At 47.9% G+C, this 22,389-nt stretch overlaps 1 protein-coding gene across 3 annotated transcripts; it reads right to left on the reverse strand.

The window, feature by feature from the left end:
- Positions 1 to 1,887: 1,887 nt before the first annotated feature.
- On the reverse strand, positions 1,888 to 22,389 carry TICAM2 (TIR domain containing adaptor molecule 2). Of its 3 annotated transcripts, none has more exons than XM_025860774.2 (2): positions 22,233 to 22,389; positions 1,888 to 4,490 (listed from the first exon to the last, which is right to left on the reverse strand). In XM_025860774.2, exon 2 carries the CDS (start codon positions 4,432 to 4,434, stop codon positions 3,733 to 3,735), a length of 702 nt encoding a protein of 233 aa, XP_025716559.1. In that variant the 5' UTR covers positions 4,435 to 4,490; positions 22,233 to 22,389; the 3' UTR covers positions 1,888 to 3,732. The 3 variants fall into 3 exon arrangements, with proteins under 3 accessions (XP_025716559.1, XP_025716560.1, XP_025716561.1); XM_025860775.2 differs by lacking the exon at positions 22,233 to 22,389 and adding an exon at positions 21,859 to 22,151; XM_025860776.2 differs by lacking the exon at positions 22,233 to 22,389 and adding an exon at positions 15,521 to 15,935.

Here is a 22,389-nt window from a genome sequence, read left to right on the forward strand (position 1 = left end):
GGGACCGACCGCCCAGAGCAGCTGAGGCCTCAGCCACACCCACCATCAGCAGCTCACACACCCCTGCCATCAGGGTCTCCTCTAGGTTTGGGATGGGATCTGTACGCTCCGCTCGTGGAGACAAGGCCCGCTTTCTCTTTAAAGTCTGCTCCCTACGAGTTGCCAGGGTTCCAAAAGTAGGGTTGGGGGCAATCCTATCTGCCCTCTCCCCTCAGCGTCCCATCTTACTGTAGTAGCCTGGCTAAGCGGGAGGTTCTTCTGCACTCCACGTGCATTATTTCACTGAATCCTCAGAATAATCCCACCCGCCAGGTAGTCTTAGCTCTGTTTTTGGATGAGGACCCTGAATTCCAGGAAGTGAAGGGTCTCGCTTCAGATCACAATTGATTGAGGGAAAGGGTGGGGGTCTGACTCCACAGCAGTGGTGCTTCAGGGGATGGGGGATGGGAAGCATGGGAAGGGGTCCCACCAGGTGCCGGTGGAAATTTTTAAAAATAATAAAACCCGGGTCGCCTGGGTAGTTCCGTCGGTGAAGCGTCAGACTCTTGGTTTCAGCTCAGGTCGTGCGCTCAGGGTCGTGGGATCGAGCCCCACACTGGGCTCCACACTGGGCTCCACACTGGGCGTGGAGCCTGCTTGGGATTCTCTCTCTCCCTCTGCCTTTGGACGGCAGGACCAAAGGATGAGAAGATCCTGGGTTTTTCTGTTTATTACTGTGGTAAAATATAAATAAAAGTTACCGTTTTAACCATACACTTCAGTGACAGTAAGTACATTCCCAATGTTGTACAACCATCGCCACCATCCATTTCCAGAACCTTCTCATCACCCCAAACAAAAGCTCTGTACCCGTTAGACATGACCCCCTATTCTTCCCTCCTTCCAACCCCCAGTCACCTCTGTTCTTCCTGTTGTTATGAATTTGCCTGTTCTAGGTGCCTCAGAGAGTAGAGTCCTATACCTAATATTTGTGTTCAGCTTTTGCGTCTGTTGTTTTGTTTTTTCCACTTCACATGTTTTCAAGTTCACCTAATGTTGGAGCATGTATCAGAATTTTCTTTTTGAGGTAGAATAATATGCCATTGTTTATAAGAACTTGAGGGTTTTATTCGTTTGTTTTTAAAGATTTTATTTATTTATCTGACAGAGAGCGAGCAAGCACACGCCGGGGGAACGGCAGACAGAGAAGCAGACTTCCAGGCTGACCAGGGAGCCTGACTCGGGGCTTGATCCCAGGACCCCGGGATCATGACCTGAGCCGAAATCAAGAGTTGGATGCTTAGCCGACTGAGCCACCCAGGCGCCCAGGAACTTGGGTTTTTAAAGGACACCTTGGAGATACCATTTACCTTAGGGGACCTCTTGTTAAGTTAGAGAAGCTTACTTTATGGTGTGGGTCACGTGGCATTGGGTTTCTGTTTCCTGCATCTGGAAGAATCCTAACAGACCTGTTAGGCAGAACCCAGGCTGTTCTGTGAAGCTCCAGGGTGGGCAATGAGGCCCAGAGAGTCCTCCATATGGAAGCTCTCCAGAGTTGTGGCACAATGTTACAGAATTTCCCTGTGTGTGTGTGTGTGTGTGTGTGTGTGTGTGTAAATCTGATCTATACAAACGTACACACACACAAACATACAACCAAGGCTGCACCTTGACTTCTTGTCATCCTCGGTTTAGTCATTTGGTAGTTCTTTTTACAGCAGTTAATTGCAACATACACAGTTATTCAGGACTTCACATTTTTCTTCATTACAAAAAATGTATTTCACTCCAGATTGAAGGAGACGCTGTGCCTGGTACTCTATGGAGGAGTACAGATTAATGCCTTTTTTTCAAAATACTTTCCCACAATCTTCCCTGGAGTTGGAAATAATCAAGTGTAGTCAAGGGTAATGAATAAAAACATTTATTTAAAAAACACCATCCAGCATCCGTGGCTCCCGCTTTGGTAGTAAGCAGGAAGGGTGGGTTAATGTTTTTTTACTGTATGAAATTGGAGATAGATGAAGCCGCAGAGGGGGAAAAAAAGAGTATTATTAAAACTGAAAAAGAAAAGTGAGCAGTAAGTTACTATGATAGAAAGGGACTTTAAGCAAATGTCACCGCACAATGAAAACAATCTCTTCTTCAAGGAGTACTATAAAGTAGGAGGTTTGACTTACTTGCAGGATTATGGGAAAAGTTCCTCGCAGAACATTTGGTCATGGCTATGAAGAGGTGGAGAGAGAAAGATGTGAGCAGACCCCAGGACTAGGAGGAGACACAAAGTGAACAAAAGGAGAGAGAAACATCAGGCAGAACGTCTTCACTCTACGGTCCCTACAAAGAATGTATTTTAAGAGAATCTGAGGAAGCAAGTATTGTAATTCAGTTTTGACTATGAAAGTGTAGCAGATAGCATCGGAAATCAATTACTGTCAACACATTAGCATATCCTTTCATTGGGAGGCTATCTCGAGACTCCTGCAACTTATTACACATCACATTACAAAATGGTGGTTTTTTTCGCTTGTCCACTTTTCTGGTTCCTAGTTGTTCACGTTCTGAGGGAGGACAAAGGCCCTTTAGAGCTCCATCAATTCAAGCCTTTCATGTCACAGATAAAGGAGGAGACGGTCCCATTCAGCCCCAGCGGCAGAGACTGGACAGGAACCAGGTCTCCTGGTCCCCAGAGGGCGCCGTGCCCGGTACGGCATGACGTGAGTCACGCTCCACCCCGACCCCCCTCTGTACCTGAGCGCTCTCCCTCAGCCGCAGGTGGGGCAGGCGGGTGTGAGCGGAAGGAGCAGGGCCGGGTGAGCCTCTGCAGAAGGCTGTGACGCGGGACACAGAAGAGGCCACAGAACGCGTCTCTTGCTCCCATCCTAAGTCTGCGAACAATCTACGAGGTACAGACACGCGCACACACGGTCAGGCTACTCTGACCACCGCGCTGAGAAATACTTTCTGGGTAGAGCCCTGTGAGTGAGAGGAATTTTTAAAGGCTGCCCTGAGAGAGATGAGGGAGAACACAGAGCCAGGGACACACACACACATTTCAGAAACCGTGCACAGGAAGCCCTGGTTATGGATGACCTAACAAGAGCTTGAGGCTCTAGGGGGCCTCAGGACAGGGTTCCCTGGAGCCCCCCAGCCACAGCGCCACCAAACGGGGGGCGAGTCAGTGGTAGGCACTGTCTCCAAATCCCCCAATTCCAGCAGAAGGAAAAACAACAGTTAATCGGATTCTTGTAAAGCGCCCCACCACTCCTCTTGCATCGGCTTTTAATTTCGTAGGCATCGTTACTCAACATTCTGAACGTTCTCGTCGGGGCCACGAGACCAGCCATGCTCTGCTGGGCGCTTCTGAGAGGGGCCTCCCAAAGAAGGGCGGTCGGACCTCCCGGGACCTTCTGTCCCGCGTGTCGGACCGGCACAACGTCTCTCACCGAAGTCTGTGTTCAAGTCTCACTGACACAAGGGATGCGAACGAAGGCTGTATCCTTTGTGACATGCACAGACCCAGAAAAGGAAAAGAGGAATGTTCTCGAAGCTCGGACAGTCTCAAGTTTACCCGAAATACGGAAAAGTACCTCCAAAGTCTATGCGGGGTCCCACCGAAACGTATCGTGCTTGAGCACCTGGGTCTGTGTCAGCTTCTGTCAACTTCTTGCCAGAGCTGGGCCTTCTTAAGCAGAGACGAGCGGTGGCCTTTGCCAGACGAGAGCCAGCCAGCTGCGTGCTGGGGGCTCCGTCTCAGGAGAGGGCCTGCTGGCGGCCACTGCTTCGGCTCTCCTTCCACAGAGCCTGCTGGATCTGATACACGGACTCCTGGAAGATTCTTTCGACTTGGGTGGGAAAGCCCCGGCTCTCTTCCTCCAGGGCATTGATGGTCCGCAGAGCGAAGGGAGTCCTGTCGCGGGGCAGGGGGTTGTGCAGGGGCCGCAGGGGGATGACCGAGTTGTACTTGTGCTGCCTGTTCACCGAGTTCATGAGCGACGTGTAGAACTGGAACTTGCACCAGGTGTCTCTCAGGAAGTTCTCGGTCAGTAACAAGATGGTCCACGCAGACCCGTTCACGGCGTCGTCCAAGTTCTGCAGGTGCTGCCGGCCGCAGGGCATCTCGGCAAAGATGATCCCGGGCTTGATGCCGAAGTCGTTCTCCAGCACGTTCTGGACCCTGAGGGCCTCGTCTGTGTCGTCCTCCGCATGCAGGATCACGAACTTGAGGAACACATCGTCCTCCCCCAACATGTCTCCCCGGTCCTCGGCTCCCTCGTGCTCCCCAGCGGACGCCGGGGCCGTGGGGCCAGGATCAGCCAGATCACGCAGGGGGGGGGCATCGGGTGTCTTGGAAGCTGACTCCTGGCGTCTCTGACTCATTTCCACCCCGGGGCTTTTACCCCAGGAGAGAGAGAGAGAGCAGGGGTCTATTTTAGATTTCTGGATACCCATCATAAATATCCGAGGCAGAGGATGAGAGCTTTACTTCTTTCTCAACATTTCTTTTCATTCTACAAAGAGAATAACAAAGCGGGCGAATGTTATAAATGTCATCCAAACATTACAAATGGAAAAAAAATGTTTTTTCATTCAACCTGAAAGCCTCAAAGAGATCATAATATAGAGGTCCTGAGGAAGAAATGCCAATCGGATCCTGGGGAAAGGAAAACCCCTTGTCTGCTGTGAGCTTCAGGAGGACTACCTCGGGTGGTCAAGGGGGAGATGAACAGGGAGTCCCTTTAATGGAACAGGAGACCGTTGGAAATCTGACAAGGTATTATAAACCTCCAGAATAAAGTCAACTGCTTTGGTCTTTGAGTGAGATGAGACGGTACCATGCCAGTCTGTCCCTATGGAGTTTAAATCCAACTTCTTCTTCTTCTTTTTTTTAAGATTTTATTTATTTATTTGACAGGGAGATAGAGCACAAGTAGGCAGAGCAGCGGGCAGAGGGAGAGGGAGAAGCAGGCTCCCCGCGGAGCAGGGAGCCCGACACTGGACTCGATCCCGGGACCCTGAGATCATGACCTGAGCCGAAGGCAGACGCTTAACCGACTGAGCCACCCAGGCGCCCCTAAATCCAATTTCTTCATTCTTGAGTTATCGTGTAAACTAGAAACAGAAAAGTCGAGAGCAACAGAATACTCAAATACTCAACTTATTTTCGTATCAAACACAAATACAAAACAGAACACAAATACCAAGATGACCAGCTGGCATCTTGACTAACTCAGCACAGAGAGAAGATCTGAAACATCGAATGAAACAATGTCGGGGGTTCACTAGCTCGGAGCTCTTCCGCCTGCTGGGGGTCAGGCACTGGTGTGCGGCTGGCGGGGCGATTATAGTAAGGGTTGAGGAAAGTAAGGAATACCTTTTTCCAGCTAATCCTGGGAATGCTTCAGAAAACTGAGTACTCAGCTCGGGAAAAATTAACTTCTGGGTTTGGGAGTGAAATCTGTAAACAAAGGCTACGGATCTTCTCCAGTGAAATCAACAAAGAATCATTATAGTCTATCCTCATTCTGTTATTTTATTCCATTTATTTATTTACTTATTTTTGACAGAGAGAGAGCGAGTGAGCACGAGCAGGGAAGGGCAGAGGGAGAGAGAGAGAATCCCAAGCAGGCTCCACACTCAATGGGGCTCGATCTCATGACCCCCAGATTATAACCCGAACTGAAATCAAGAGTCAGATGCTTAACTGACTGAGCCACCCAGGCGCCCCTCGTTGTGTTATTTTATAAAAATTCTGAAGTCAGAGTGGAAGAATTAGATCTGCTGTGAAAGAAAAGTGCTTCACGTGAATCTGGTTTAAACAAATCTTCAGCAGTGTTGTTAACAGAACCCCCAAACAGGCAGGGATTCTTTTATCAAAAGACAGAAAATTTAGAACAGATAAATACAGGTTTCATATTTCAAAAAAAAGGGGCGGGGGCTCTATTCCAGAGCTTTTAAATTTATTGTTTATGAACAAAGACCAGAGTTCAAGTCAAGAATTTAATTAGGCTTACGATCATCATGACATAGACGACACAAGCTTACATGTACCAAGATAATTCAAGGTTAGAAGAAACAGCTCAGCAAACATGGTGAAGAACTGCTATGGGAAGAAAAGATAAGGAAAAACACACAGCATTTCTTTCTAATGTACCTGAGGAGTGAAAGGGTTTGCTACTCCCTCTGAATAGTGAGGGGATTGCTGGCTACTCTAGTAAATGTATCATGTCTGTACTTTAAATTCTACTCCACTGGGGGCGCCTGGGTGGCTCAGTCGGTAAGTGTCTGCCTTTGGCTCAGGTCATGATCTCAGGGTCCTGGGATCGAGTCCCGTGTTGCGCTTCCTGCTCAGCGGGAAGCCTGCTTCTCCCTCTCTCACTCCCCCTGCTTGTGTTCCCTCTCTTGCTGTGTCTCTCTCTGTCAAATAAATAAATAAATAAAATCTTTAATAAAATAAAATAAATTCTACTCCACTGTGTATCATGACAGCTACCGAGAAATACTTTAAGGCCTACCTCCCAAACGCTAACACATACATTTCAAATAACAAAACCGCGTGAATTTGGACTCTCTTCACTGGTTAAGATTCACTGCTGACTCAGTTATTGTGTTAGGGAAAAAAGTGTCACTCTGCAAAGCTGCAGAAAAAAACTTCTCCTGCATATTAAGAAAAATAATAATTGCCGGGCGACGTATAGAATTGTTGAATCACTATGTTGTATGCCTGAAACTAACCCAACACTGTATGTTAACTATATTATGATTTCAAAAAAATTGTTAAAGTGTCCAGAAGACCCTATTTACAGTGTCAATTAAAATGTTAAACCAACTTAAGACCATTACCTTCCTCACTAGCCACTGCAGGTAAATACGCTTGGAGTAAGACAACAGATACTCATAAAAAGTGTCCCAAACTACAAACTACTAGGGTAAAATGATGTGTCAAACCAGACTCACGGAATCTCTTGACGTGAACAAAAATAAGTTACAGAAGAAGAGAATGCAACTTTAGGTCTCATTTTTCTTAAACACTGGTCAGCAAAAAAAGAGCAAAAGCTTCCAGAAATCTTTGATGGTGCTGTTCCAACCCACTCCAGAGCCCTCCTCCCCAGCCCAGAGAGAAGAGGGTGAGCGACAACGTCTGGAAAACTTCACTATAACCTTCTAATGTGGAGGCAGAGAGCAAGGAGCCGGCCACGGGGAAGAGACGTGGACAGCTGTGAGCCGGAGGGCGGCCTTCGCCGGCACCACAGTGCTTCCTCGATGGACAAATGGTCTCCATCTGAGACTGTGGTGCTCAAGGCTGGAAGGACTGGAGAGAATATGACTGTGCTCCGGCCGAGCCAGACTCCATCTACCAGAGGGCTTTCCCACAACACAAGGCAGGCATGGAAGGCTGACGGAAGGAGCCCGGGAAGATTCCGGAAGGTCCCCTCCCCATCAGCGACGGGCAGATGCAGACTGAAAACATCTTCCTCCCCTCAGTGAAATGGAAGGAGCATGAAGGCGGCCACTGGGGAGAGGCACACAGGGTCACTGGTCACAGGAATGAAGACGTCTGTGTATACATTTTTTCATTTACTTTTTAAGAAAAGGTAGTGGCTTAAATACCTAATGACTCTGAAAACGTTGATAGGGAAAATTCTCATTTCTCCATCCCGCCTATTGCCCCCACGGCCTCCTACCAGTGACCATTTTTATTTGTTTCTTCTATATCCTTCCACTGTTTCTTTACGAATTTATATCTTTTTCTTTCCTTTTCATAAAAAAGTATCATTTACATGTGTAAAAAAACACCTGCACCCACTGCAAAACAGCAGCAGAGACTGCTTTTCCAGTTAATACTCTAAGCTCAGAGCTTTCCACAGTAGCAATAACTTCTTCGTTCTTCTTTACAACAAAATCTTCCACCACGTGGTTGTACCATAATTGTTCCCTGTTCTCGGATATGTGAGCTCTTCCCAGTCTGCTACTATTATGAACAATGCTGCAGAGAACAGCTTTGTATAAAAGTCATTCCATAGGTGTGCAAGTTCATCTGCAGAGTAATTTCCCCAAATGGGATTTCTACATCAAAGTACAAATGCATTTGTAATAATGAGAGATTTGGCCAAATTACTCTAAGATTGAAACTTTTGTGTGTGTGTGCTTTTAACTTGAAAGAACGACATCCCTACCTCCACCCCTTGTCCCAGAAAACATCTAAGACCGAAGCTGCTGACAACAGCCCCACCGAGCTAATGACATCCTCTGAGGGCAACAATTCTGTGGGAAAAAAGCCATCAGAATGAAGTCCTTGAGCTGAAGTTCTGAAGGGAAGATCAACAGGTCCTAGATAAGACGGAAGGGGAGTCCAGAATGTACCCACCGTGTATCTGGCCAAAGAGTGTCCCAATAGGATCCCCCACATTAAATGGGAGTAAGGTGAAGAGGAGTATGACAAATATGCATTCTTGGCTAGTAGCCATATAGACTATAGGAAACGAAAAAGAATATTAAGAAGAAGAATAGCATGCAAAAGACAAAAAAATTCCATTTTCATCAAGACTGTGTGCTCTGGGGGCACCTGGGAGGCTCAGTCAGTTAAGCGTCTGGCTCTTGTTTTCAGCTCAGGTCATGATCTCAGGGTTGTAGGATGGAGCCCCGGGGTTGGGCTCTGCGCTCAGTGGGGAGTCTGCTTAAGATTCTCTCTCCCACCTCCCCCATCCTGCTCGTGCACACTCCTGCTAATAAATAAATAAATCTTAAAAAAAAAAAAAAAAGACTATGTGCTCTGGAATCTGACTGCCTGAATGTAAATCCCAACGCCCTGCTATAAAAATACTGTGTGACTCGGTCCAAGTTGCTTGGTATCTTTGTCCTTTAACTTCGTCATGTGTATAAAGTGGTGATAATTACAGTACCTACCTTGAGGGGTTTTATGAAAATCAAAATGGCTGAGAACAGTTCTCATACATGTTGGCAGCTGTTACGGTTATTAGATACGTAACAAGGGAGCTAAAGAAAAATTTACACAAGCAGTGCATAGGCTCTAGGACGGGGCTACTCCAAGTGTGGTCCGGGGACAAGCAGCCGGTCTCTGATCGGTCTGGCACCAACCCCGTCAGGTAAGGATGCTTTTCAGCTCAGCTGATGTTTTTCTCAGAGCAAGACATTTTCTTCCTTTCTTTTTGGTAAGATTTTATTTTTAGGTAATCTCCACACCCAACATGGGGTTTGAACTCACGACCCCAAGATCAAGAGTCGGCATGCTCTTCCGACCAAGCCAGCCAGGCGCCCCTGCAGGATATTTTCAAAGAAGAAAGTAGCATGGTTTACCTTCAGTGTGCACTTCTTATATTATTGTAGACAATCACTCTGAGGGGCGCTGCCCTACGCCACACTACAGAGAATGGGTAACCAAAGAAACATATCGAAAAAAGTATCGAAGCTGGGAGAACAGAATTACACGGAGAGAGAGACTGCAGATGAATCGAAGGCCAACACCATTAGGAAAAAACAGAGAAGGCAATGAATGGAATAAACATGATCAAAACCAAATCAGATGAACATGGTGGAAAGGCTTGAAAAAAATCAGAGAATGTGCGATGGCAAAAGGCCATGACAGTAAAGCCATCTGAAAAAAAAAAAAATACATAGCTACAGAGATTGGAAAAAAAAAATCAGAATAAAAACCAATGCATATGAAATAGAAAATTCAATGAATATAACACAAAATTCAAAGATAAAACATATTCACTGCCCTCAATCAAATGCTCAGCCTTCCCAATCACAACCAGACCGTATGTGCCTTCTGATGCGATTCGATATGTACCCAGCGTAACGCAACATGTAGTCTTGCCAAAAATGTTTAGCCCAACTCCGACCAAGTCTTTAGATACAATTATCAGTTTACAGAAATGAGGAGGACGTGAGAAACGTTCACCAAGAGGGGAAGGGAGAATCAAACTGTTTGATGTCCATATCACGGAGGACTGCTCGGCAATAGTAAGGAATGAGCTACTGATAAATGCACTGATGTGGACCGAATCCCAAACTCATTATGTTGTATGAAGGAAGCCAGATCAAAAAAACAAGTACAGAATCTGATTCCATTTATATCCAAATTCAGAAAATGCAAATTGATCTACAGAGACTGAGAGCATTCCTTCAGACTTGTCAGGAGGAAGCCTGATCACCCATCTTCACAGCGTTTCCTCCTTGCCCACATGGCATTCTTGAGAAACATGGTGCCCTTTATTTTTTAAAATATTTTATTTATTTATTTGACAGAGAAAGACACAGCGAGAGAGGGAACACAAGCAGGGGGAGTGGGAGAGGGAGAAGCAGGCTTCCCGCAGAGCAGGGAGCCCGATGCGGGGCCCGATCCCAGGACCCTGAGATCATGACCTGAGCCAAAGGTAGATGCTTAACGACTGAGCCACCCAGGTGTCCCACATTGCCCTTTATTTTTAAAAATCCGTGGTACTTCCAGGGCCATGTTCTAGATGCTTATGAATTCTAAAATTCAGGGTGCTCTGTCACTAGACTCGGGTCCATCTCCTCAGGACTGCGGGGTGAGGATGTGTAATTTGATGACACGCTGAGGCTGAATCTATAAAATACAAACAGGGGTGCCTGGCTGGCTCACTCGGTGGAGCGCGCGACTCCTGATCTCGGGATCGTGAGTTCGAGCCCCACGTGGGGCACAGAGCTTACTAAAAAGTAAGTAAATAAACTTAAAAAAAAAACGAATTCCCAAAGAGGAAGCTTGTTTTTCTTAAGAGTGAAAGAAAAGCATCCGGCATGGTAAGCAGTTACTAAAAAGGCACAGTCTGATTTCATTCATTCAACAAATATTGAGTTAACCATCTACAGTGCTCTAAAAGCTGAAATTCAGCAGTGAACAAAGCAGAAAATATCCTTGCTCTCATGAAGCTTAAATTCCAGCAAAGGGAGATAGACAATAAAAAAGGAAATACGTGTAACACATAATAGAGTATAAAATACTATATATGTACACTCATACAGTATGTAAGAAAGTGGTTAAGTGTTAGGGGGGAAAAAGGTAAAGGAGAAGACTAATAAGGACTGTTGGAGGAAGTTTTATTTGTTTTTAAATGCGCGTGTCAGGGAACAAGGGACCCATCTTAATAAGACACGGGTGAGGGAAGGCATCTGTGCAAGCATCTGGAGGAAGAACATCCCGGCCCCGAGACAGGAGAGGGCCTAATGCCTGATGAGGTGGGGGTGCAGTGGGGCTCGTGAGCAGGCGTCCAGAGGGAGGAGGTAATGGGGAGGAACCGCCAAGGGAAGGTTTTTGAGCAGAGGGACGACGTGGTAGGACTTCTTTGTCACAGCAGTCCTCTGTCGCACTGAGAACAGAGTGACGAGAAGCAAGAACACGAGTGAGGGAGGAGGCTACTGCAGGAGCCCAGGAGGACCATGGCGGCCGGTGGCTTGGACCTGGGCGCGGTGGGCGCGGTGGGAAGTGGGGGTATTTCCAAGGTTGAAGGGACAGGATTCGCTCACGATGCTGAGCAAGCAGAGGCTAGAGGCAGGAGTGTGGGGCAGCGGGCCAGCCCGGGGGTGTGTATCTGGCTTTTATCACTGCATAGACTGTATTCGAAATCTAAAGACTTAGGAGATCGTTCGTTAAGGGAGTACAGACTGAAAAAGGAAGTGGTCCATGGGCAGAGCCCTAGAGTTCACCAGCAATATCGGGTCAAGAACAGCAAGAACCTGCAAAGACGACAGAGACTGAGTGGTTAGGAAGGTCGGAGGAGCACCAGCGGAGTGTGGTGCTGACCAAGATGCTAAGGGAAGGAGGTGGTTCGAGGGAAAGGGAGCGTGTAATGGTCTTGCAGCGCTTCCAGAGGCAAAATGGGCCAGGCCGCTGAAGGAGCCCTGGATGGGGGGTGTAGGGTGTGCAGCTTCGGCGGACTGGCGCCCCACGAGAGGAGGGGAAACCTCATGGCACGGGCTTCAAGAGAAAAGAAATTCGAGACCGAGTACAGAGAATGACTTGGAAACATTTTGCCATAAAGGGAAAAAAAAAACAGGGTAAGAGTTTGGGGGAAGTGTGGTGCCCTAAGAGGATCTGCTATAAAGACTGACTGTGGGGCACCTGAGTGGCTCAGTCGGTGAAGCGTCGCCTTCGGCTCAGGTCATGGTCCCAGGGTCCTGGGATCGAGCCCCTCGTCCGACTCTTTGCTCAGGGGGAGCTTGCTTTTCCCTCTGCCCCTCCTCCTGCACATGCTCTCTCTCCCTCAAATAAATAAATAAAATCTTTTAAAAAAGATGACTGTTAGCTAAAGAGAAAGAGCTAGTGGAGAGTGATGCTGGAGAGAAAGACGAGGGCTGCTGGAGGGATGGCCCATGTGGGCAAGGGGGGGAGCCGGTGTGCCAAGGGCGGGGTCTGCCCTCGCGGGGGAGAGAAGAGACCGTTTTCCCTAGTGAAAATGAAAGAGGGCAGAAGAGACAGGACAGGTATAGGTGGCTGGGTGTGTGCAGCAGGGGACACCCACGAAAGTTCCCTTCTGACCGCTTCCACAGTCTCAGTAAAATAGGAAGGCAAACCCCTTCCTAAGGACTGCCCCAAACCTCTAGCTCCCTTTGAAACATCAACAGTACAGGATGGAACCGGTTAGGGGGAAATGGCTGTGTCCCCAGGGCTGTCACTCTTTCTGGGCCCCAGTGCCGGTAAGACCACCAGCAGAGGACGTCCCAGGCAGGAGGAGAGCTCCCCTCCCAGGACAGCCCCTCTTCCTCAGACACTGCCCAGGGCTTCCTCGGGGTGCTTCCTGCCGTCAGATCTCTTGTCCCCGTCCATGGCTAAATGCAAGCACCACTGTGAACTGCTCTTTCACACTCAGTTGACTTTTCTCCCCTAGACCTTTGTGAGGGTTAATTTTCTGCATCTGCCTGGCTGGGCTCTGGGACCCAGGTGTTGCTCAAAAGCCAGACCAGATGTCACTGCTGACAGTATGGGATTACCGGGTAAAGGGGTATCCTGTGAGTCAAGCAGATTACCCCCGCCCCGGAATGTGGGTGGACCTTACCCACGAGGTGAACGCCTTCGGAGCAAGACAGCTGGTCCCCCACAGGCGATGGTTTCACCGACAACGTCTGGAATTCAAGATGGTGTGAAAGTGATACGCATTTAGTAGAAACCACACCCAGAATCGAGAACCTTCCTTAAGAGTGTGTTGCCCTAGAATGAGGTGTTGATACGTGCATTTTTACCACTTGGGAAGAGAGGCTCCCCAACAGCAGAAAGTGAAATAAGGAACGGAAGGCATTTCAGATGAAGGCATCCAGAGTCTGAATCCTGCAGCCCGGGGTGGGGGGGGGGGGGGCTTCTTCTTTCCTATTTGAACAGCACCACCTTGTGGCGAATACGGGTAACATCGACGGTTTCTTCAATTAGCACGCCTCGTCGTTAGTAATAAACAAGTGTGGAAAACTTCCTCTGCACCAAGACCTCTGGGTTTTAGGGATGTGAAGCCAGGCTAAGTCGACAGTCACCGCGCTGGCGCTCTATCCAGGACAAGGGGCGCTGCCGAAGTGCTCAGGAGGGACCCCTGCAGCCGAGGACACGTGCATGAGTGAGGCCGAGGGAGGTGGACGCTTTCCCGGCAAGAAGAGCATTTGCGAAACCACTGAGGCACCACAGAGCCAAGGACCTTAGGATCGGTTGGCACCAGGTGCTTATACGGCTCAAGTATATGGGGGCGGGAGGGGGGAGGGTACCAGTAAGACATAAGGATGGAGATAAACAGGATTAGCGAGGGAGGGTCCTGACATATTCTGTTGAGGACTTTGTGTTTTTTTAAGATTTTATTTGACAGAGAGACAGCGAGAGAGGGAACACAAGCAGGGGGAGTGGGAGAGGGAGAAACGGGCTTCCTGCCGAGCAGGGAGCCCAATATGGGGCTCAATCCCAGGACCCTGGGGATCATGACCTGAGCCAAAGGCAGACACTCAACGACTGAGCCACCCAGGTGCCTCAATATTATATTTATTTATTTGAGAGAGTGAGAGAGAGAGCACAAGCAGGGGGAGTGAGAGAGGGAGAAGCATGCTCCCCGCTGAGCAGGGAGCCCGAAGTGAGGCTTGATCCCAGGACCCTGGAATCATGACCTGAGCTGAAGGCAGATGCTTAACTGACTGAGCCACCCAGGCGCCCAAGGACTTTGAATGTGATCATGCTGGCAGACTGAGAGCCCCTGGCAGGTGTTGAGTAGGAGAGACACGATCTGACTTGTTCAGGATGGCTTCACATTGCTGCAGGGCAGGAGACCAGGCTGGGCTGTGTACGGCTATAGTCTGGGAGAACCATCCGCTGAGAGGCTGTGGCAGTAACCCAGGTGAGGACGCAGAGCCCTGCACTAAGGAAGGGGCAGAAGGACACAAAGATCTGCAGGGAGTCACGGGGGCTCACGGAGAAAGAAGCCGGTATGCCTCCCAAGCCGGTGCCCTGTGTAACCTGGTGCGTGGTGCTGCCATCTGCTGATGTGAGCGGGGTGGGGGTGGGTGACCTCTTCCTCTAGTCTGGGACACAGGGAGCTTGCCCTGTGACCTAGAAGAGGAGCTGTCCCAGAGGCACTCACACAGGTAGGTCCGGGGCTCCGGAGATGAAATCGTGAGCACCTGGGAACACGCAGAAGGAGGAGAGCAGAGAGCTGAAGACAGAGTTGATGCCAAAGGGGCATCTGGATGAGAAGGGGCCAGGCGGGAGGGGCAGGAGTGGCAACGGAGCAGCAGGGAAATGAGAGCCAGGATGGGACTGGGAGCCGAGGGAGGAGAGGGCTTCAGGCAGGGGTCAGCGCCCACAGCACTTAGCATCTCGAGGCCCCGGGGAGCAATTATAGGGGAACGGCGGAATCACCAAAGGAGCCGGCGGTGTGCTCAAGAGTCACAGGAGGTGGGGGCATGGGGAAGGGCAAAACCTAGCTAAGAAGGAGACATGAAGCCAGCTTCACAAGGGAAAGTAGGGTCAGGAGGAGATTTCATTAAGAGAAGAGAAACTGGGAATGCTCAGAAATGGAGGGAATTTGTTCATAGAGAGAGGATGACAAATATGGGTGTTGAGCTTCTTAGAGCTGAGCGGTTAGGCTCCTGGTCCTGGGCAGCTTGGTCTCTCCTACTCTCCCCCTCTCTAGGAGAGGAGAGAGGCCACCTGACTCCTGAGGGTGCTGGGTCCCGGGATAACGCCTGTGATGATGTGGGGACCTACGGGACTTCCGGGGAGAAAGCGAGCGCCCCTCTGTTTCTAGGAGGGGTAGCTGCGTTATACTGGGAGACAGAGTCCTGTTGCTGCTAGCGCTTTCTGGAAGTGTGAGTACGCAAAGACAGGGGAGAGTCTGGAGGTGAAGCCACCAACGGGGTGTTCTGTAGCAGATTCTGCAGCTTGGCTCATCCGAAATCGACTCCCAACTTCCTGTTTGCAGACCTTCCTAGACCTCCTGTACCACAAGCGCTAAAAGCTGAATTTCCTAGGCTCCCCCACGAAGGTTAGATCCCAGGTATAACTTCAGTTCTGCCAATGAGAAGTACTCACATGTCTGAGTTAACTGTGGAGAGAGAGGCAGGCTCCAGCAGGGACGGTGTGATTCCAGAGCCGGCAGCTTGCTGGTCTGGCAGGAGCGTCCATGGCAGAAGCCCAGCTCCGCTAGCAGGACCGAGTCTGGTAAGTGGTGCTCTGAGGTGTTCCTGGAAACTCAACCTGGAGTCTTGCTCTTCAGCTTTCCCAACGATACTCTAAGTCCTGTAATAACCTCCAATGCATACCTTTCTGCTTCAACTAGCCAGAGGAGATTCTGTTCTATGCAACTGAATTGTGATGGAGAGAGCATCCAAATTCACGACAAGGCACTATGGCAGAGGTCAGCAGCAAAACATGGCCTGCCACCCATTTTTGTAAATAAAGTTTTATTGGGAGAAAGCCATGCACATTCACTGATGTGTTGTCTATGGCTGTTTTTATAAATAAAGTTTTATTGGGAGAAAGCCATGCACATTCATTGCTGTGTTGTCTATGGCTGTTTTTATAAATAAAGTTTTATTGGGAAAAAGCCATGCACATTTACTGATGTGCTGTCTATGGCTAATTTCAGGTGAGAGAGGCAGAGTCAAGTAGTTCCAACGGAAACTATACGGCCCATAAGAGCCCATGATACTTACTGTCTGGCTCTTTCCAGAAAGTTTGCTGAACGACAGCAATTCCCTCACCTACATACAGCATGGGAGTGCCAAGCTCCATGCGGCTGCCAGGATGCCAAAGAACAGACCTATGCCAGCCAGACAAGGAACATGTGGACTTTTCCTTGGCTTCTTTACACTGGAAATCTTTTTAAATCCCAGTCGGGTATTCAATAACTTCAGGAATACAATAAGAATTTGAAGCCACTCGATCTTATACTGAAATAACATTACTGACAATCGGCTGTCATGTATTTATCTCCTTCTTTTGGGGGTTGCACAGAATCCATAAGGATGGCAAAGGCCGACATAAATGAAAGGATATACTGTCAAATATTCCCCACTGATATTTATTTATGGTCAAAGTGAACCAGTGCCTGCATTTTTTCATTTTAGGTACCAGGCCTGTATTAGAAAGGTCAAGGTTATGGGAGCCTAGCACCCTCTACCGTGGTGTCATAGCACTGATCACAACTACAGTTAATGACGTGTACGTGTATCTGCTTAGTTTCTCATTTTTCCCACTAGAATGTAAACTCTACCAGGGCAATGACCAAATCTGTCCTGTTCACCGCTGCATCTCCAGGGTCTAGAGCATAATCGGTATTCAAGAACATCCTTTGAATGAATGAGACAATGTTCCAAATATAAGACTAATGCAGCCTTCTAGGCTGAGAGAGACAGCTAAAAAGAGAGCTCTTTACCACCACCATCATCATCATCATCATCACTATCACATAAATTACTGACTCAATCAGAAGAGGAACTAGCCAATCCAAACATACCTTGTTAGATTTTTTTAAATGAACCATTATGTTGCGTTTTTTAAAAAAAATGAGGTGAATATAAATATGGTACATTCAAGACATATCCCAAGCATCATATTTGGCAGAAAGCATCTCCTTTTCTCTCCAGGCTGAGTTAATTACTGCTCCTCTGGATGCCCATAATATCTTGTTCCCATCTCTGATAATATGCACCACCCAGCACTCTGATTTCCTTGCTGGCCTGGGAGGTACCCTCTGCCTCATCTTCCCAGGCTTCGTTACAGCCAGCGGCACCATCACTTGCCCAGTGACTACAGCCAGAACCTGGAGGCATCCCTGACACCTTCCCCTTCCTCTCCTATGGAATTTGGATGCTCTCTTATGCTTTCACTTCTAAGTTGTTCCCCAAGTCCTATCTATTCAACCTCCAAAATACATCTCAAGTCCTCCCATGTTCCCTCTGTACCACACTTGGGCTCTGGATCAACACCCTTCTACTACACTTCTTCCCACTTGGTGTGGTACATGCTCTCCTGGTCAGTCTGCTCCTTTCCCCGCTTGGCAGCTACAGTGATCTTTACAAACACATCCGTCTGATCACATTACTCCCATTTACAATTCTGCAAGGGCTTCCTACTGCTCTTAGAATTAAAAAAAAAATTTTTTTTAATTATGTAAGTGTCAGGTGTACAGGATTATAATTCAACATCTATATGCACTACAAAGCGACCACCCCTGAAAGCCTCCCACAGAATTTCTTAGTAAGGCAAATGAGATGCTGCATGATCGGGCTCCTTCAGCTCCAGCCTCAGCTCATGTCTCTCTCCCCTTGTTCCTACACAGTCTTTTTTTTTTTTTTTTTTTTCAGTTCCTCAGGCTAGCTCAGATTCATCCTGTCACAGCATGTCTGGGAATGTATCACTGCAATTCTGACATCTGAGGTATAGGACCCTACTTTCTTATTATTAGAGAACGTGGACGTAGTCTCACAGGCTAGTCAAAGTTCTACTGGAGGTAAACAATCAAAATGTCCAAACACTGGCGAAGGACAACCATAAACTATGCCATAGTGTTCATGGGACTGAATCCTATTAAATCATAAAAAATGTTAGAAATAACATTTTAAAGACCTGAGAAAATGTTTCCATAATAAGCGAACAAAAGTAAACTATACAGTCTGATCTTATATACAGTACGATCTCAGCTTTGCAAAACAAGCTGTAGAGAAAATAGACTGTTAAAAATTATACTAAAAAGGTAACACTGGTTATCTGTGGGGCGCCTGGGTGGCTCAGTCGTTAAGCATCTGCCTTCGGCTCAGGTCATGATCCCGGGGTCCTGGGATCGAGCCCCGCCTCGGGCTCCCTGCTCGGCGGGAAGGCTGCTTCTCCCTCTCCCACTCCCCCTGCCTGTGTTCCTGCTCTATGTCTCTCTCTGTCAAATAAATAAATAAAATCTTTAAAAAACCAAACAAAAAAAACCCACACTGGTTATCTGTGTACCACAGACGTGTGAATATACATATACCTATATGCATCTCTCTATGCAGATATATCTTTTTTTTACAATGATAATAGCAATCTGAAAAAAAAGATTTTTTAGTAAATAAAAAAAATGGTTTTCCAGGTTTTGTATTTTTAAACAGAAGTCATGTTAGCTTGATTTCCAGGCAGTTTTATTGCTTACGTGCCATATCTACACATTCCAGATGTCTTTAGCCCATCTCCATGATTAACTGTTAGCTCTCCTGTTTTTTAATTTATACACAAACTTCCCAAGAGTCCAGGTTTGCTAATTCTAAATCAAAACAGGTTTCCTCTGATTTTCTACTTTATTTTTTTTAACACTTTATTTATTTATTTGAGAGAGTGCACGCAAGAGTAGTGGGGAGAGGCAGAGGGAGAAGCAGACTCCCCGCTGATTGGGGAGCCAATGCAGGGCTGATCCCAGGTCTCTGAGATCAGGACCTGAGCCAAAGGCAGACGCTTAACCGAATGAGCCACCCAGGTGCCCCCAATTTTCTATTTTATTGTGAAGCACTAGAAGGCAGAATATGTACCTCCCTCATACCGAAAACAGGTCCTTAGAGCAAGTAAATGTTTCACCACTTGTAAAACAACAGAAACGCAAAAACTTTACTTCTGTGAGGTACAAAAGCAAAAATACACAAACGGATCCTCACGGGCACCTGCTTTTCCAGCTGTGCGGCCTCCTTTCTCCACTGCTGGGAAGCTCCAGGTTAATGAGCGCTCTACACACAGCAGCTTATGACAGATGTTCTGATTTTAACTTCACTCCTGGCTTCTCCTTAACTGACCTGTTCTTATCTTCAATTTGTTCCGTACTCCAAATGCCCTCATTTTAAATGTTCATTTAATCCTCCATTGTACATATTTATTCAAGTACCTGAAATCCCAACTCTGAAATGAGAGCATAGAAGGGAAGGTAGGTACACATGCTACTGATGTCATCAAAGAACTAGTTCCTTGGGAGAAAAGTGAGAAAGCAGCATTAAAAATTAAATAGGTTAAGTGACTGCCTTCGGCTCAGGTCATGATCCTAGAGTCCTAGGATCGAGTCCCACATCGGGCTCCCTGCCCAGCAGGGAGTCTGCTTCTCTCTCTGACCCTTCCCCATCTCGTGCGCTTTCTCTCTCAAATAATTAAATAAAATTAAAAAAAATTAAAGTCTTTTATCCCCCAAAGCCTTTTGTAAAGATAAAAATATTGTTTTTCACTTCTATCCCTACATATTTTAAAAAGAGACCCGAAATTTGCTACAAAATCTCGATATTCTGACAGTGGCTTAGTCACCACACAACTCAGAAACTTGTATAATATTTCCTGAACAAGCACCTTCATCTTTCTTCTTCCCATTAAAACTACCTATTCCTGGTGCCGTTCGAAAAACCTCCCAACGGGCAACTATCATTTCCTAATGAAACAAAAGAATTGGAAAAAAAAAATTATTGCACATTCTTTTTGGCAAAGTGACCATTTTTCTTTCATTTTCTATATGTAAAGGGAAATCTCCAAATCAGGAAGCACATTTTATAAAAACACTGAATGTAACAACAACTGTATGTCTTACCAAAATGCCGCTCAAGACAAAGACAGTTGTGCGTTTTTAATATTAGAGAACCCCAGACGCCCACTATGATTTAAAGGTGCCACAGGATTGGTGGAATACCAGAGAATAATATTCAGTATCTAACAGCAACCCACACCAAAGGTCAGGAGCAAAGGGCTGTTAAAATAGCCAAAAAGGCAGTAACCCCCGAGACAGTATTTCAACGGGGAAGTGAGGGGAGTGAAGGCGAACAGCCTGTGAGGGTCGAGCCCAGGCCCACCGCAGACAAAAAGAGTAGTGAGGTCAGCCTCACCGGCGGAGTAAGCAAGGGCGAAGGGGACAGGGGAGATCAGAGAAGTTTTGGGGGGCTCAATCACACAGGGCTTTGAAGCCTTCGTAAGAGTCCGGTTGTCATGATTTTGATGAGAAGCTACTGGAAAGTTGTGAAGGGAAGTAAAAGTTCTGATTATATTTTTTTAAAAATCACTGCTGTTTGGAGAGAGACCATAGACGAACAAGCCCAGAAGCAGGAGGACCAAATCAGAGACTTACAGTCCTCTAAGTAAGAGGGAACTGTAGTGTTTGTTGGAGAGTGGTTGAGATGTGGTCAGATTTGAGGTATTTTTTCAAGGCAGAGATACCAGAATTTGCTGGATGCTTGGATGTTGGGTCTGAGCTAAAACGACGGCAGGAAGCTCGAGTGTGGTCGGGAAGGTCGATGACAGGAAAGCAGAAAGGGAGGACTGGGTGGTTGTGGTTTCAGTGATGCTGTTTGGACAGCCTAAGTTCAAATGCCCATCAGACTTCTAAGCCGAGCTGCTGAGGAAACAGCTAGAAATATGCATCGGGATCTCAGGACAGAAGTAAAGTGAAACATTTGGAGGTCACCAGCTCAGATGTTATTTACAGCCACGGAATAGGGCTTGGGGTGGAAACCGCGATGGGAGAATGTACATGGCCAGAAACAGAGTATGTCCAAGCCCTGAGCGCTGTGGCTGGCACGCCAACATTCAGTGGCTGGGAAAAGAAACAGAAACCTAGAGACACAGGAGGAGGGGCCGGGGAGAAGGAAGGAGATGCAGGAGAATGCGGTGACCTGGGGCCAACTGAAGAAAAAACAGGGAAGACGAGGGAGCAACCAACCATGTAGCGTAAGGTGAAAACCAGCACTGGGGCGCCTGGGTGGCTCAGTCGTTAAGCGTCTGCCTTCGGCTCAGGTCATGATCCCGGGGTCCTGGGATCGAGCCCCGCCTCCGCCCGGCTCCCCGCTCCGCGGGAAGCCTGCTTCTCCCTCTCCCACTCCCCCTGCTTGTGTTCCCTCTCTCGCTGTCAAATAAATAAATAAAATCTTAAAAAGAAAGAAAGAAAGAAAACCGGCACAGACCCTGGACTTCACAAGTGCCACGGGGGGCGGGGGCGTGATGGAGGCAGCCTGAGAGGAGAGGAGGCAGGAGGAAACAGGAGTGGAACTAGAACCGTGGAAGCAAGTCTTTCAAAGAGCTGCTTTTTGTTTTGTTCTTAAATAAAGGGGAGCAAAGAAATGGGTGGGACCTAGAAGGGGACGTCTGGTCTGGGGGGTGTTAAAGACAAGAGAGTTATTAGCAAGTACTTGTTACATAAATAAAAACACCACGCGGAGCAAATGACAACAGACAAGGTGCCAAAGATTCCACAGCCTAAACGTAATTTACATTTCAAGTTCCGTACAGCGGGACACGTGACATTTCCCGTGCTTCAGAGGGAGGTAAGGCAGTTTTCCTTACTCGCTCATCTACTTTCCAACATAAATGAGGTATAAAATGGAGTTACTGAACTCCATTTATAGTCAACACACTATTTCAAGCGTTAAAATGCATCCTACCTTTGAAGATTTCTTTCTTTTTTTAGTTGATTGCCTGAAAACTAGCTCAAAGCTGCCAGTCCAGAGTGCTTTTATCCAAATTAGCTTTTGGCCAAGACGCCAGCCAAATACAAAAACCAAAACCGAAAGTTTCAGCGTTGGCTCCGTGTGTCCGGCTGAGGATCACGCAGAACCTCTCGGCCACTTGCTTCTGTTCTGAGGTTTTTTCCCAAAAACAGGTTTTCTGGTCAAAGGGAAACTAGAAGCAAAGCAGAAGGCTGCGCCGACTCTCACCGCTGAGGGAGGCAAGCGCCCACTGAAGGGACGCAGGCGCGCCCGCTGGCCCCAAGCCCCGCAGCCCCGCCGCCGCTCCCGCCCCAGCGCCCGCTACTCGCCTGCACAGCGGCCGCCAGCACCCGGCCCCGCGGCTCCCTCGTCTTCCTCTCCCGGGGCCGAACCCGTCGGCGGCTACTTCCCGGGCGCCGCGGGCACTGAGGGTGCCCCGGCCCGGCGCGCAGGTCCCGCCCCCCGCGTGCCCACGCCCACCGCCCC

This window comes from Callorhinus ursinus, unplaced genomic scaffold (genome assembly GCF_003265705.2).
Source record: "Callorhinus ursinus isolate GAN/ISIS: 27379988/994484 unplaced genomic scaffold, GSC_fseal_2.0 scaffold30, whole genome shotgun sequence".
NCBI lineage: Eukaryota > Metazoa > Chordata > Mammalia > Carnivora > Otariidae > Callorhinus > Callorhinus ursinus.